This window comes from Panthera pardus, unplaced genomic scaffold (genome assembly GCF_024362965.1).
Source record: "Panthera pardus isolate Hobbes unplaced genomic scaffold, ASM2436296v1 HiC_scaffold_21, whole genome shotgun sequence".
Lineage (NCBI taxonomy): Eukaryota > Metazoa > Chordata > Mammalia > Carnivora > Felidae > Panthera > Panthera pardus.
In genome coordinates, this window is record NW_026526777.1 from 50,951,426 (window position 1) to 50,967,304 (window position 15,879).

Genomic DNA, 15,879 nt, shown 5'->3' on the forward strand with positions numbered 1-15,879 from the left:
AGAGAGAGATGAATAGGCAGAGCAAAGAGGATTTTTAGGAGAGTGAGAAATAATCTGTATTATAATGATGAATATATGTCATTATACTTGTGTTCAAACCCATAGAATGTACAACATGAAGAGTGAACCATAAGGTAAACTGTGGACTTTGTTGATTTTGATGTGTCAGTTTAAATTCATCCCCGGGGGGCTGGTGGTGGGGGGTGGGGGGAGCGTACTATTCTGGTGAGTGATGTTGATAATGGCAAAGGCTGTGCATGTGTTTGGGTCAGAGAATATATGGCAAATCTCTGTACCTACCTGTTAATTTTGTTACAAACCTAAAACTGCTAAAAAAAAAAAAAAAAAATAAAGTCTTTAAAAAAAGGAGAGGGCATAAACGTACCTTCCACTCTGGGTTTTGAGCCTTAAGACATCTGCCTCAGCTGCCAGTGACCAACTGTACTTGTGAAGTAAAATCTGTCCTTTCCACATCTGCTCTTCAAAACCCTTCATCCACAACTGGGATCAGCCTACACAGTGCATCCACACGCTCTTGGGAGGAACCCCCAAACCTGTTTTCTTAACTCCATCAAACAGGAGCAAGATGGACTTGGTTTCAAAAGAGAAATGACCAAATCCCCGCATTTAGGAGAGCTCTTTTTTCTCATTCTAGCAGAGAGGCTGACAAAACCAGTGCCATTTAAGCCAACACACTGTATGTGGTGAAACTCTGAGCAGGTGCAATGTTCTGATTTTATAACTTTTTTTTTATATGGTTTCACATTCTTTTTAAAAAAAAAAATTTTTTTTTTACGTTTATTTATTTTTGAGACAGAGAGAGAGAGAGTATGAACAGGGGAGGGGCAGAGAGAGAGGGAGACACAGAATCGGAAGCAGGCTCCAGGCTCTGGGCCATCAGCCCAGAGCCCGACACGGGGCTCGAACTCACGGACCGCGAGATTGTGACCTGAGCCGAAGTCGGATGCTCAACCGACTGAGCCACCCAGGCGCCCCTATATGGTTTCACATTCTAAGATAGTAGTTATGCCCAGGAAATTTTTCTTGAAGAAGTGGGTGAATTTTCATTTTATAATTTAAATGTCATGTATTGTCAGTAGGGATCTGATTTGTATGCCAGTAACAGAAAACTTGATAAATACTGCCTTAAACAAGTGAGAATTTACTTTTCTTATGTACTGTGAAGTCCAGAGATAGGCAATCCATAGATGATGAGATTGCTCAAGGATGTCATCAAGGAACAGTATCCTATTTTTCTAGCTTACCATTTTTTGTCTTCTTGGTCAGAAGATGGCTGTTGTATCTCTAGAGACGTTATCAGAGGTTTCAGAAGGAAAAAGAGGCAAGGATAAAGGGACATCTCGTTTTACAAGACTTCGTCTTTTTCTGGTAGATAGTGGCCTCTCAGATTGATAACTACCTTTTGTTAGCCAGAACTCTGTGGTTATGTTGGTACGACTTGGTATTTAACTTGCAGTATCCGGAATTAATATAGAATAGTGGAGTGGTTAAGAGCATGGAGCTAAGTTTGAAAATTGTTACTTCCTAACTGTATGACGTCAACATCTTTGTGCCTTGATTTCCTCATTAAATAGGTCTAGTAGTATGTACCTACCAACACTTTTGTTGAAAAAATTACGAGTTAATATTATTTTAATGGATACCATTTGTACTTTGTAAGTATTAGCTATAATTACCATCTTCCTCATCTAGAAGAGTTATTGATAATGGAATTGTAAGTTTGCCACTCAGGAAACTAGTGGTTTTTTTTTTTTTTTTTTTGAAATAGGAAGTAAAACAGCATTTGAGTTAGGTGCTTTTGAGTATAGGGATGATTGTGAATGGTAGTAGAACTCCTAAGGACTCTTGTGACTGCATTGCATTATTAAAAATTAAAAAGTATTGGGGCCATTTTAATTTACTCATTTAATTGCACTTAGATCTTGGTGACTTAGACCTATCTTGAACAAATTGTCATTTTACCACCAATCCCTTAAAGTACCTTCAACTCAACAGAAATTCTGTTTCATTGATAGAATGTTTGAAGTCTTAGCTATATATTGAAATACGATTTTGTTGGTATTGTTACTAGCCTTGTCAATTTGTAATCACTCTGCTGGAAAAAATGTGTCAATTATTTTCCTATTTTCTTTTTAGCCCTATCTGCTTTGATATGATTGAGGAAGCATACATGACGAAATGTGGCCACAGCTTTTGGTAAGATGATTTCATTTAGCAAAATTGTCTTGATTTTTAACTTGTGTGTAAATGTAGCCAGCAAGAAGTTATGTTTTTAAAATAATTTTGGTTATTTTGTAATTTCTTTGATTGATATATTTTTACAGGTTCAACAGCTCAAGTCAGTAAGCATATGGTTGGTGCATAATTTTTGTGAAATTTACTATTCGTAAATTTCACTATTTGTAATTGTGAAATTATTATTTCACAACTTTACTATTTAGAAATTTACTATTTGTAATTGCGAAATTTACTATTGCCCTTATAGATGGATTTTAAGACTTTTGGGTTGATTGCTACAGAGCTTTGATTACCGTTTTAGAAAATTGGGGTTGTTGGATAATTAGGTTGAAGCATGAAGCACCTTTAACTCATTTTGGGGATAGGTGTGAGGCCCAGGAAAGGAGGTTAGAAAGTCATTCGAAAAGGATCTAGGGGATTAAAAAGATCTGTGTTTTCTATTTTAACATTTTACTCAGTGTTATCTTTAGTTGCTTTGTCTTGTATATATGTCACATTCATCTGTATATTGAAAAAAGTTTTAGTGGGGGTAAAATACACATAACATAAATTTTACCATCTCAACCATTTTTAAGTTGAGTACTGTTAAGTTTGTTCACATTGTTGTGCAATTAATCTCCAGAACTTTGTTATTTTGCAAAGCTGAAACTATACCCTTACTTAAAGGGTTTCTCCCCTTCCCCTACCTAGCCTCTGTCAGTCACCATTTTACTTTGTTTCTGTGAATTTGACTATTCTAGATACTTCATGTAAGTGGCATCAAATAGTATTTGTATTTTTGTGACTTGCTTATTTCACCTAGCATCATGTCCTCAAGTTTCATCCTTGTAGTATATGTCAGTTTCCTCTCTTTTTAAGGCTGAATAGTATTCCATTGTGTGTATATATTATATTTTATTTGTTTATTCATCTGTCTGTTAATGAACACTTGATTGCCTTCACCCTCTAATTCTTGTTAAGAGTGGTGCTTTGAACATTGGTATATAAATATCTCCTTGAGATCCTGGTTTCAGTTCTTTTGGGTATATACCCAGAAACAGAATTACTGTATCATTGGGTAGTTCTGTGTTTAATTTTTTGAGGAACCTCCATACTGTTTTCCATAGCTGCTATACCATTTTATATTTCCCCTAGCAGTACACAAGAGTTCCAATTTTTCAACGTTCTAGCCAACACTTGTCATTTCTGTTTTTTTTTCTTTAACAGTAGCTATCCTAATGGGTATGTAATCTGTGTATGTTTAATTCCTTTTATTTTTTCGTGTAAAAATTTTTTTTTAATGTTTGTTTATTTTTGGGGGGGAGGGGCAGAGAGAGAGAGGGAGACACAGAATCTGAAGCAGGCTACAGGCTTTGAGCTGTCAGCACAGAGCCCGATGTGGGGCTTGAACTCAAGATCCATGAGATCATGACCTGAGCTAAAGGTCTAACTGAATGAGCCACCCAGGCGGCCCTTTTATGTGCTTTTTTGATTGGAGATGGTGTATTCTATTTCTAGTCAATCATCTCCATAAATTTATGCTGTTGATGTAATATTTTTGGCTTAGTATTTCTGTTGTGTTCTAATAGTCCCTATATTCTAATTCATGTTGAAGTTAGACTCCTGATTTTATTCTGAAATAGAGTACAGTATCTGGTATATTGATATTCATTAGTCAGGGTGTCATTTTGTAAGTACTTTAGGTTGATTGGGAGCATGATGCATCACTGATAGGTGAATCCAATCTGCCAGTCATTTAAAAAGAAGTTTAGAATAAAAATAGCTTTCTTGGCTTGGACGGTTTTTTATTAAAATACAAGTTACTAAAATAGGCCATATGTACTCTTGGTTAAAAAACAACTTTTATTGTCCAGAAAGATGTACATGAAATGTAAATGTCACCATTTTTCAAGCCTTATTTGTATACCTTCTCGTAAGTTATCACCAGTAAGGAGTGATGGTGTATTCTTTCAGAATTTTTTTTTTGCCGGTTTTTAAATAAAGGCCATCTTTCCTTAAATAGTTTTGATTTCCTGGTATATCATTGCATTGACATTATTACCGTTCATGAATCACTTTCTGCGCTATATTGCTACTGAAATTCTGGTCACATGTGTCTTGCTTTTAGGTTGATACATGTATGGTCTTAGTCTTTTAAGGCTGATTGTTTAACAGTAGTGTTTTCTTTGGTTCATTAATTGATCCAGCACTGTAGCATTCCATACAAAACCATGTATGTCCCTTCGGGACTTTGGGGTTTCATTTCTGGAAAATTGGATGATTCAGATTAGGCTTTCTCAACCTTTGGTAGTATTGATATATTGGACTGGATAATTCCTTGTTGTGGCTGATTACCCTGGGTATTGTTGATTGTTTAGCATTATCCTGGCCTCTACCCAGTAGCAGTCCCTTTTCCCACAAGTGTGACAACCAAAAATGTCTCCAGACATTGTCAGATATCATGTAAGGGACAAAATTGCCCTCAGGTGAAACTACTGAGACAGAGCTAAAACACCAGGGTCTTGAAGTTGGTAAACCAGGATTCTGGTTCTGGCTCTAAAACTTACCTTTGTCTGGTGACTCAACCTGTCTCTTCTGCTGCTGCTCTCCTTCTTCCCCCTTCTCTTCCTACTGCTTCACCTCCTTTTCTTTCATAGTGTTGAAGGTGTGACGTTTGATCCAAATTATAAAGTGAGGACTTAGGGGTGCCTGGGTGGCTCAGTTGGTTAAGGGTCAGACTTTGGTTCAGGTCATGATCTCAGCGGTGAGTTCGAGTCCCGTGTTGGGCTCTGTGCTGACAGCTCAGGGCCTGGATCCTGCCTCAGATTCTGTCTCCTCTCTCTCTACCCCACCCTGCTTGCACACTGTCTCTCTCTATCTCTCTCAAAAATAAATTAACATTGGGGTATCTGGGTGGCTCAGTTGGTTAAGCACCCGACTTTTGCTCAGGTCATAAAAAAAATAAAATGAGGATTTAATTTTTCCTCACTGCCGTCCTCTTTTATATTTCCTGTGGTATATCTTTATGTGTGTGTGTGTGTGTTTAAATTTCTTTTTCTTTTTCTTCTTCTTTTTTTTTTTTTTTTACCATTTTACTTTATTTTTTAAAATTTACATCCAAATTAGTTAGCATATAGTGCAACAGTGATTTCAGCTGTAGATTCCTTAATGCTCCTTACCCATTCAGCCCATCCCCCCTCCCACAACCCCTCCAGTAACCCTCTGGTCTCCATATTTAAGGGTCTCTTATGTTTTTGTCCCCCTCCCTGTTTTTATATTATTTTTGTTTCCCTTATGTTCATCTGTTTTGTATCTTAAGTCCTCATATGAGTGAAGTCATATGATATTTGTCTTTCTCTGACTAATTTCACTTAGCATATTACCCTCTAGTTCCATCCACGTAGTTGCAAATGGCAAGATTTCATTCTTTTTGATTGCCATGTAATACACTATTGTATATATATACCACATCTTCTTTATCCATTTATCCACCGATGGACATTTGGGCTCTTTCCATACTTTGGCTGTTGTTGATAGTGCTGCTGTAAACATTGGGGTGCACGTGTCCCTTTGAAACAGCGTACCTGTATCCCTTGGATAAATACCTAGTAGTGCAATTCCTGGGTTGTAGGGTAGTTCTGTTTTTAATTTTTTGAGGAACCTCCATACTGTTTTCCAGAGTGGCTGCACCAGCTTGCATTCCCACCAACAATGCAAAAGAAATCCTCTTTCTCCGCATCCTCACCAACATCTGTTGTTGCCTGAGTTGTTAATGTTAGTCATCCTGATGGGTGTGAGGTGGTATCTCATTGTGGTTTTGATTTGTATTTCGCTGATGATGAGTGAAGTTGAGCATTTTTTCATGTGTCATTTGGCCATCTGGATGTCTTCTCTGGAGAAGTATCTATTCATGTCTTTTGCCCATTTCTTCACTGGATTATCTGTTTTTTGGGTGTTGAGTTTGATAAGTTTTCTATAGATTTTGGATACTAACTCTTTATCTGATATGTCATTTGCAAATATCTTCTCCCATTCTGTCGATTGCCTTTAAGTTTTGCTGATGGTTTCCTTCGCTGTGCGGAAGGTTTTTATTTTGATGAGGTCCCAATAGTTCATTTTTGCTTTTGTTTCCCTTGCCTCCGGAGTTGTGTTGAGTAAGAAGTTGCTGAGGCCGAGGTCAAAGAGGTTTTTGCCTGCTTTCTCCTCGAGGATTTTGATGGCTTCCTGTCTTACGGCCTTCATCCAGTTTGAGTTTATTTTTATGTATGGTGTAAGAAACTGGTCCAGGTTCATTTTTCTGCATGTCGCTGTCCAGTTTTTGCTGTGGCATTTTAAAAGGACGTTGCAGAGTCTGCTAAATCGGTACAATAATTCACTAAGTTGTAAAGTGTAATAAATTACTGATTGACTTTATAATTAAATAAACCTGGCCTTTTCATTGAGTCCTATAATCTTCATGGTGTGTCCTTACATCATTGTTGGAAAACCCCATTGATTTCGTAAGTATCTGTTTTTCCCTTCAAATAAAAATAGTTTTAAGTTTAGATCCTTGTTATAACTCAAGTTCTGTTGTAACCTGATATGAAGGTGTTTTAAAATACCTACCAGAGAACAGGTTTTGGTAGAATAGAGACTATAAGGTTGGCAGGAACTAGGAAACTTGGAGGCCGGCAGTCCTGTTGTCAGGGTTACAAAACTGTAAGGCATTTTGTACTTTTGTTTAACTTTTTTAATTTTTTTTATTTTTGAGAGAGAGAGAGAGAGACAGAGCATGAACGGGGGAGGGTCAGAGAGAGAGGGAGACACAGAATCTGAAACAGGCTCCAGGCTCCGAGCTGTCAGCACAGAGCCTGACGCGGGGCTCGAACTCACGGACTGTGAGATCATGACCTGAGCCGAAGTCGGCCGCTTAACCAACTGAGCCACCCAGGCACCCCTGTACTTTTGTTTAAAGCAAAAGCTCATTATTTATCCTATTCTATCATGTAATGCGGTGGAACTTCAATCATTAACAGTAGCCTGTTGGATCAACTCCTTGCTAACTTAACCTTGGCTGGTAATCTGGAGCCAAGCGGTATTGCTGTTTCCAGACTTCATCCAAATTATTAACACTAAATCAGATTGGACCATATGAACTGTTTATCCTTTATCCCACTTATAAATGGTAACTCTTTCCTAGTAACAGGATGGAGACACTATTCCCACTTGACAGTCAGTCTGTTATTAGCTGTTGTCTAACCAAACTTAATTGTATAATGAAAGAAATCTGGCTTCTTTGTGATGTAGAGATAAGGTTTGCTCCTTTTCTTTGGTGCCTCCAGCTTGTCCTCTGCATTTTGCTTCTCAGACCTCATGTCTACCAAGTTCTGATTTACTGTTTCATTTCATTACAAAGTAATTATAATAGCATTTCTCAGTGTTGTCATCTTTCAGCATATCTGCTTGTCTTTTGAGAGTTTTGACTAATCCATCCTTTTGCATCTTCTTGTTAGTCTTTTTTGTTTTTTCTCATTTTATTATTTAAAAAAATTTTTTTAATGTTTATTTTTGAGAGAGAGAGAGAGAGAGAGAGAGCACGTGTGTGCATGTAGGTGGGGGAGGGGCAGAGAGAGAGGGAGACACAGAATCTGGCACAGGCTCTAGGCTCTGAGCTGTCAGCACAGAGCCCTACATGGGGCTCGAATTCATGGACCATGAGATCATGACCTGAGCTGAAGTTGGGTGCTTAACCGACTGAGCCACCCAGGCGCCTCTCATTTTAGAGAAAGAGAGAGTGGGGGAGGGGGCAGAGGGAGAGAGAGAGGATCTTAAGCAGGTTCCATGCTCAGTGTGGAGCCTGATGTGGGGCTCCATCCCCATGATCTTGGGATCATGACCTAAGCCGGAATCAAAAGAGTCAGACACTCCACTGGCTGAGCCACCCAGGTGCTCCTACTCTTTCTTTATACCTGGTTATTATATATGACGACTGGTACTGATTTGTCCTTGCTGTTTTTATAGTCCCCCCCCCCCTTTTTTTTTGAGAATTTTCTGATTATTCGTAGAATAACAGAATTATTAAAAAATTACTCTGATTTTTTTTCTGTATGTACTCATCCCTATTTACAGAGAGAAAAAGATATTTGTGATAAGGGCTCCATTTATCCTAGTGTCTACAATTACTTACAGAAAAATGAAGAGAAACCAGAAAGTTTTTGTGTGTTAGGGGTAGATGAATAGAGGGTTTGAGAAAACATTTGAAGAGGTCTTTGTATGGTTAAAGAGGCATAGTTTTCTGTACATTAGAGGCTGTTCCCAAATAAAAATTATGCTCCAAAAGTTTAAAAAAACAAGTATATTTATATCTTATAGATAGGTATATACTTAATAAATAGTAATCGTACATCTATAGAGAAATGCTCATTTTATTAGACAAAAAAAATTTTTAATATTTATTTTTGAGAGACAGAGAGAGACAGCATGAGCAGGGGAAGGGCAGAGAGAGAGGGAAACCCAGAATCAGAAGCAGGCTCCAGGCTCTGAGCTGTCAGCACAGAGCCCGATGTGGGGCTCAAACCCACAAACCATGAGATCATGACCTGAGCCGAAGTCAGATGTTTCACTGACTGAGCCACTCAGGCGCCCCGAGAAATACTCATTTAAAAAAAAAATTACTAAAGTATAGTTGACATTGTTATATTAGTTTCATGTGTGCAACATAGTGATTCAATAATTCTCTACATTACTCAGTACTCACCACAATAAGTGTAGTTACCAGCTGTCATCATACAATGTTATTATAATGTTATGACTGTATTCCCTATGCTGTTCTTTTCATCTCCATGACTTACTTATTTTATTACTGGAGGTTTGTACCTTTGAATCCTCTTCACCTATTTTGCCCATCCCTCTCCCTTCTGGCAACTACCAGTTTGTTCTTTGTATTTATAGGAGTCTGTTTCTGTTTGTTTGATTGTTTGTTCTTTGGTTTTGTTTTTTAGATTCCACATATAAGTGCAATCATGTCGTATTTCTCTTTCTTTGATTTAATTCACTTAGTATAAAATCCTCTGGGTCTATCCATGTTGTTGCAAAGGGCAAAACTTCAAAATACTCATTCTTCATTATCAGAAATACACTTAGTAGAGGACATAGACACCCATTTATGTCAGCACACCCTAGCACGGAATTAATTAGTTAATTATAGTTTATTTTTGCGAGAGAAACAGAATGAGAGAGAGAGACGGAGTACAAGCAGGGGAGGGCAGAGAGAGGGGGAGACACAGAATCCCAAGAAGGCTCAAGGCTCTAGCTGTCAGCACAGAGCCTGATTCGAGGCTCGAAGCCACCAACTGCAAGATCATGACCTGAGCTGATGTTGGACACTTAACTTACTGAGCCGCCCAGTTGCCCCAGTTTATATTTTAGAGAGTGAGAGCATGAGCAGGGCAGAGGGGCAGAGGGAGAGAGAAAGAGAATACCCTAAGCAAGCTCCACGCTCAGTGGGAAGCTCAGTGTAGGGGTCCATCCTACGATTGGATGTCCACGAGTTGGATGCTTAACCGATTGAGCCACCTAGGTGCCCCCTGAATAATCATCATCATCATCATCATCATCATCATAATTATTATTTTAAATGTTTTTGAGAGAGAGAGTGGGGGAGGGGCAGAGAGAGAGGGGGATAGAGGATCTGAAATGGGCTCGGCACTGACAGCAGAGAGCCCGATGTGGTGCTTGAACTTACAAACTGTGAGATTCTGACCTGAGCCGAAGTCAGATGCTTAAGTGACTGAGCCACCCATGCGCTCTCTGAATTCTTATTTTTAACAGTTGCAGTGTGAGTAGCTTTTGAAAACTTCTCAGGTAGACCCAGGTATGTATCCTTCTATCCTCCCTATTTTGATCACTAGTCTAGATACTTATGCTTCTTTTGGATTCCAAAATACTGCATCTGTGCTGGTGATGGTGAAGTAGAGTTAGTTTTTTCATGCATTTAGTATTTATTTAGTTCCAACTCTAAGAGGATATTGTGCTAGACATTGAAGGGACAGATGGATTAAAATAAAATTTTGCTTTTAATGAATAAATAGTACAAACACACACACACACACACACACACACACACACACACACAGATAAGTACAAAATAAGATAGTTACTGTTTCTCAGAGTAGGGCAGGTCCACCTGGGGTGGTAGTGAGGCAGTATATGCTATATGGTAAACTTGATTCATTTTGTTGTCGTGTCAGCTTATACTGTGGTATGTAATTTGATGCATTTTCGTTTTATAGCATAGATGGATATTTTCAGTGCAGTGTGGAAAAGTCGGTTGAACTTTTGTTTCTGAGGTCAGTTCCTTCTGGCTGTGTCCTAGTCTGGTTTTTCTTCTAGGAGTGTGGTAGTAAACCTACTAACAAGGGACAGGATTAGGATGCTGAAGAGAGGAGAGGAGGACATTCTGTTGGATTCTGGGATAATTTCAGGAATATTGACAACCTCTTTCACTGGGTTAACAACTTAGCTTGTTCTACTTGTCATATTTGCTCATTTCTATCATTTGGTAAAACCCAAAATGGACTTCTGCTTATCTGTCAACCCCTTATCTCGTCTTTAATACCTTCCCAGATACTCTACTTCATGACTTGGTTTTTTTCAACTTGCAGATTTTTTTAAGAGTTAAATCTTGTCATGTGGGAATATTTTCTGGTAATATTAACTCATTTCTGTTTTCCCTAAGCAGACTATAAATGTTTTCATGTTGTGAACATGGAATCTTAATATATTGTAATTGCATATTTGCTTTATGCTTCTAAACATTTAGCATATTATTTCTTTCATTGCAATTTCCATGTGGGAAACTTTCTGGCAGATATGCAGCCTGTCTTGTGCTAATACAGTAATCCTAGCCTTGTCATAGTTGCAAGAGGTGATATTATTTCTGGAATACTGTGCATATTATTTAATATGTATTTGAGTGCCTCTTATGTGCCAGCCGTTTACGCTGATCTTTAGGTCCTTGTGTTGGGCCTAAGACCACTGCTACATTAATTCCCTAGGATGTCTTCTTTTTACTTATCTTGGAAGTAATAAATGTGAGATGAGAAAGTAGTTGATAATTAGAACAGAGAAACCTAATGGATGTAGGTTTCTGTTTTGATAAGGTAGAGTAAAGTAAGATATAAAAATTAAAAATTTATAGTAATGTGAATACAGAATAAAAGAGGTGCTATCTTTTTAGGAATCATCTTTCTAATCACCCTTAGAATTTCTTACAAATAATTTTTTTCTGATGGTTAGAAGCAGTACTGTTTTACTATAGACACTTGTAAACATCTACAAAGAAAAAAATTCCTATAATTATATGATCCAGAGGCATATATTATTAACACAATGATGAATGTCTTTTTTGGTTTATTTTAAATGTACACATATTCAGTTTTTAAAAATAGAAATGAGATTGTACTGTATGCACTATGTTAGAGATTTTTAGTCAGTACAAACTGATATAGTAACTTCTGTTAAAAATTTTTTTTTCATATTTATTTATTTTTGAGAATCAGAGAGAGACAGAGCACAAGTGGGGGAAGGGCAGAGAGAGAAGGAGACACAGAATCCGAAGCAGCTCCAGGCTCCGAGCTGTCAGCACAGAGCCCGATGTGGGGCTCGAACTCATAAACTGTGAGATCATGACCTGAGCCGAAGTTGGACACTTAACCAACTGAGCCACCGAGGTGCCCCTAGTGAATTTTTTTTCACGTCAGTTTGATATTTCTCTGTGGTTTAGTAGAGCAGTATTTAAAAAGTGTATTATAATAAGACAATTGTAAAAAGTCAAACATTACAGAAATGTATAATGTAAGGAAGGAAAAATTTCTTGTAATCTTATTTCTCTAGGTATAAATATTAATAGTTATTAGATTATTTTTCATGGCATATTATGTATTGCAATGTGGTTTTTTTCATATGTATTGCATTGGATTGATGTTTACAAAACTAGTCAATTTAGTCCTAGTGTTTTGGTTGCTTCTAGTCTATTGCTATTTACAGATAATCTTAGACACTTTTCTGTGTATATACCTCTGCTCATTTCCTTAGGATAAACTCCTAGAAATAAAATCATTACATCAAAGGAAATGTGCAACCGTAAGGTTTTCCATACTCCTTGGCTTCTGGAAATGTGATACTTAGATTTCCTTCATCAGTACACGAGGTTGTTTAACAATTCTTTTCTTCTTTTTTTTTTTTTTTTTTAATGTTTATTTGTTATTGAGAGAGAGAGCGCAAGTAGGGAAGGGGCAGAGAGAGAGAGAGGGAGACACAGAATCTGAAGCAGGCTCCAGGCTCTGAGCTGTTGGCACAGGGCAGAGAACCCAACGTGGGGCTTGAACTCACAAACCGTGAGATCATGACCTGAACCAAAGTCGGACACTCAACCGACTGAGCCACCCAGGCGCCTCAAGGTTGTTTATATTTACATGTGCTCCTTAACTTTGACCATATTTTCTTTATTTTTCCATTCTGTTTGGTAAAAACTAATATATAATTTAAAATCAATTTTTTTATTCTACTGAAGGTGGTGATTTTCTCATGCTTATTCACTACTTATTGACTAATGTTTCTTACTGATTTTTATGTTTTTCTCTTATTTTCTTTTTTTATTTGAATGTGCTCTTTTTGTATTAAGGTTATCAGCACTCCAAGAACATGAATGGTTTATTTGCTTAACTAAATCATAGGCATTTGCTTTTCTTGGTATTGTTTGTTATATAACATTTAAATTGCATAAACTTGAAAGTTAGTACATTTTTAAACATTCTATATCCAGTAGACTTGTTATTCAAGTTCATTTTTAAACAACTTTTGTGTACTATTATCTAATAAATGCCCTATATGTCTTTATTATGAAAAAATATAAGCTGAAATAAATTTGATAACATTACTTGTTTTAAATGAGAAATAGAAGACTAATAGGCATTATTCTGTGACCAGTTTTATTAATTCTTCACTGATTTAATGAAACCTATTTTATTTTTTTTCTGCTAATAGCTACAAGTGTATTCATCAGAGTTTGGAGGATAATAATAGATGTCCCAAGTGTAACTATGTTGTGGATAATATTGACCATCTGTATCCTAATTTCTTGGGTGAGTCTCTGGAATGATTCTTTACTTGTAAAAATATTTTAGCCCCAAAGTGTTGTTGGCACTAAGTTGTTAGAAAACCGTTTAGAGGTAAAGTGAGTCTCTCTCCTGTCACCTGGGTGCTTTCCTCAGCCTTCCTTGGGTTCTGGTGTATTTTCCATACCGTGTGTTGTCAGTTCTATATTTTAGTATTTTTAATTGTCATAAAAAAAGAAAAATTGACAAAACTGTTATTTCTTACATAGATGGCTGGACAGAATGTAAGGCTAAAGGGGAATGCCAGAGGTCCAGAACAACTGTATCTTTATACAGTGGTGTGCATTCCTGCTGTTTGTGATTCTGGAGCAGAAGTGAGAGTCTGGGGAGGAAAGAACTTGCAGAAGGAACTTAGGAAAAGAAATACTGAGCGGTAGGATACTCTGCAGGACTGTACTTCACGGGCTAGGTTAGGCAGAAGGGAAGTGAAAGTCCTACAAAGCAGAATCCTTTGTCCCTGAACCTGGAAACATGGATTGATGCTGCTATGTGGGTTTCTAGAATCACTTTTCTATCAGTTGTTACAACTTTGGAACACTTCTTTTGGAATGGTTAAATACAGAAAGAAATATAATGTTCTGACAATTTTGGCATTTACTAGGATTTTCAGGCAATATTCTTTAATGAGTCCAAAAGTTATGTGAATTTCTAAATAGAGCACTGTATACTAGAATGGAAGGAATTTTAAAATATAGTACTGTGTTAGTTAGAAAGTGATTTCACGTATTAAGTATATTCTCACATGTATCCAGTGAATAGTGAAGTCACAATTACTGATTTTCTAAGCTAGAAGTTATCTTGGTGATGATTAGGTTTTAACCTTCTCTTTTTATGGATAAATTTTGGTTTTGGATAATAGGAATATTTGTTTTGTTTTATTTGAGAGAGAGAGAGAGAGAAGAGAGTTGTGTGCACATGGGGAGAGGAGCAGAAGGAGAGAGAGAGAATCTTTTTTTTCTAAATTTTTATTTTGAGAGACAGAATCGGGGGAGAGGGGCAGAGAGAGAGGGAGAGAGAGAATTCCAAGCAGGTTCTGTGCTTTCAGTGCTAAGCCCAAAGCAGGGCTCGATCCCAAGAACCGTGAGATCATGACCTGAGAGCCTAAAATCGAGTGTCAAAGCTTTACCAGCTGAGCCACTCAGGCGCCCAGTGAGAGACAGGGAGAGAGAGAGAAGGAGAGGGAGGGAGAGGATGTTAAGCAGGTTCCGCGCTCAGCATGGGGCCTGACTTGGGCCTTGATCCCACAACCCTGGGATCATGACCTGAGCTGAAATCAGGAGTTGGACGCTTAACTGACTAGGCCACCCAGGCACCTCTTGCACCTTTTTTATTGATAGGTTACAACCCTTTATTTATTATTTTTTTTATTAAGGTTTTTAAAAAATGTTTGTTTTTGAGAGAGAGAGTGAGAGCAGGGGAGGGGCAGAGAGAGAGGGAGACAGAATCTGAAGCAGGTTCTAGGCTCTGAGCTGTCAGCACAGAGCCTGACATGGGGATTGAACCCATGAACCGCGAGATAATGACCTGAGCCGAAGTTGGATGTTTAACCGACTGAGCCACCCTGGCGCCCCAGGACCCTTCATTTTTATTACTGTGCATTTACTTCATAGGTGAAGAGTTGTGGTAGACATTTTCTATAGCAGTCGTTTTTAAAATTTTTTGTCTGGGTGATCTGTATGAAAATTCTGAAAAATGATGTTCTTCCTTGTACATTGATCCCACGTTTAAAATTCGCATCCTTGGGGTGCCTGGGTGGCTCATTCGGTTAAGCGTCCAACTTTGACTCAGGTCATGATCTCGTGGTTAGTGAGTTTGAGCCCATGTCAGGCTCTGTACTGACAGCTCAGAGCCTGGAGCCTGCTTCATATTCTGTGTCTGCCTCTCTCTCTGCCCCTCCCCCGCTCACACTGTCTCTCAAAAATAAACATTAAAAAAAAAAAATAAAATTAGAATCCTGAGTTGTTTTTTTTTTTTATGTTTAAGTGGTTGTGAAGGATGTAACTTTAGGAGTATTGTAAATATGGTTATTTAAAGGTAAAACTTTTATCTCTTTATTTTTTAAAGTTTAATTTGAGAGAGAGAGAGAGAGAGAGAGAGAGAGACAGAGCACCCCAGTGGGGGAGGGGCAGAGAGAATGGGAAATGGAATCATAGGCAGGCTCTGCGCTGTCACTGCAGAGCCTGATGCAGGGCTCAAAGTCGTGAACTGGGAGATCATGACCTGAGCCGAAGTCAAGAGTCAGATGCTTAACTGACTGAGCCACTCAGGCACCCCAGGATCATCATAGTTTTAAAAAAAATTAATATATAATGGACATATAACATGATGTAAGTTTAAGATTTTTTCTTTTTAAAGTGTAAGTATTGGGAAACTTTGCTTACATAAATAAGTTGATGGGGAGTGAAGGACTTTTGATAACAGTAATGTCACTCAGTTTTTGACCTTGTTCTGAATTAAGAAATTAAGAAAGAAAGCATTTTGATTT

The 15,879-nt window shown here is 37.8% G+C and overlaps 1 protein-coding gene across 5 annotated transcripts in view; it reads left to right on the forward strand.

The window, feature by feature from the left end:
• The window catches only part of COP1 (COP1 E3 ubiquitin ligase), a 259,654-nt gene that overhangs the window by 29,779 nt on the left and 213,996 nt on the right, over positions 1 to 15,879 (forward strand). For all 5 annotated transcript variants that reach the window (XM_053909249.1, XM_019425614.2, XM_019425593.2 and 2 more), the window contains exons 2-3: positions 2,158 to 2,217; positions 13,264 to 13,361. In XM_053909249.1, the coding sequence (XP_053765224.1) occupies positions 2,158 to 2,217; positions 13,264 to 13,361 (158 nt within the window). The remainder of the gene's footprint in view (positions 1 to 2,157; positions 2,218 to 13,263; positions 13,362 to 15,879) is intronic.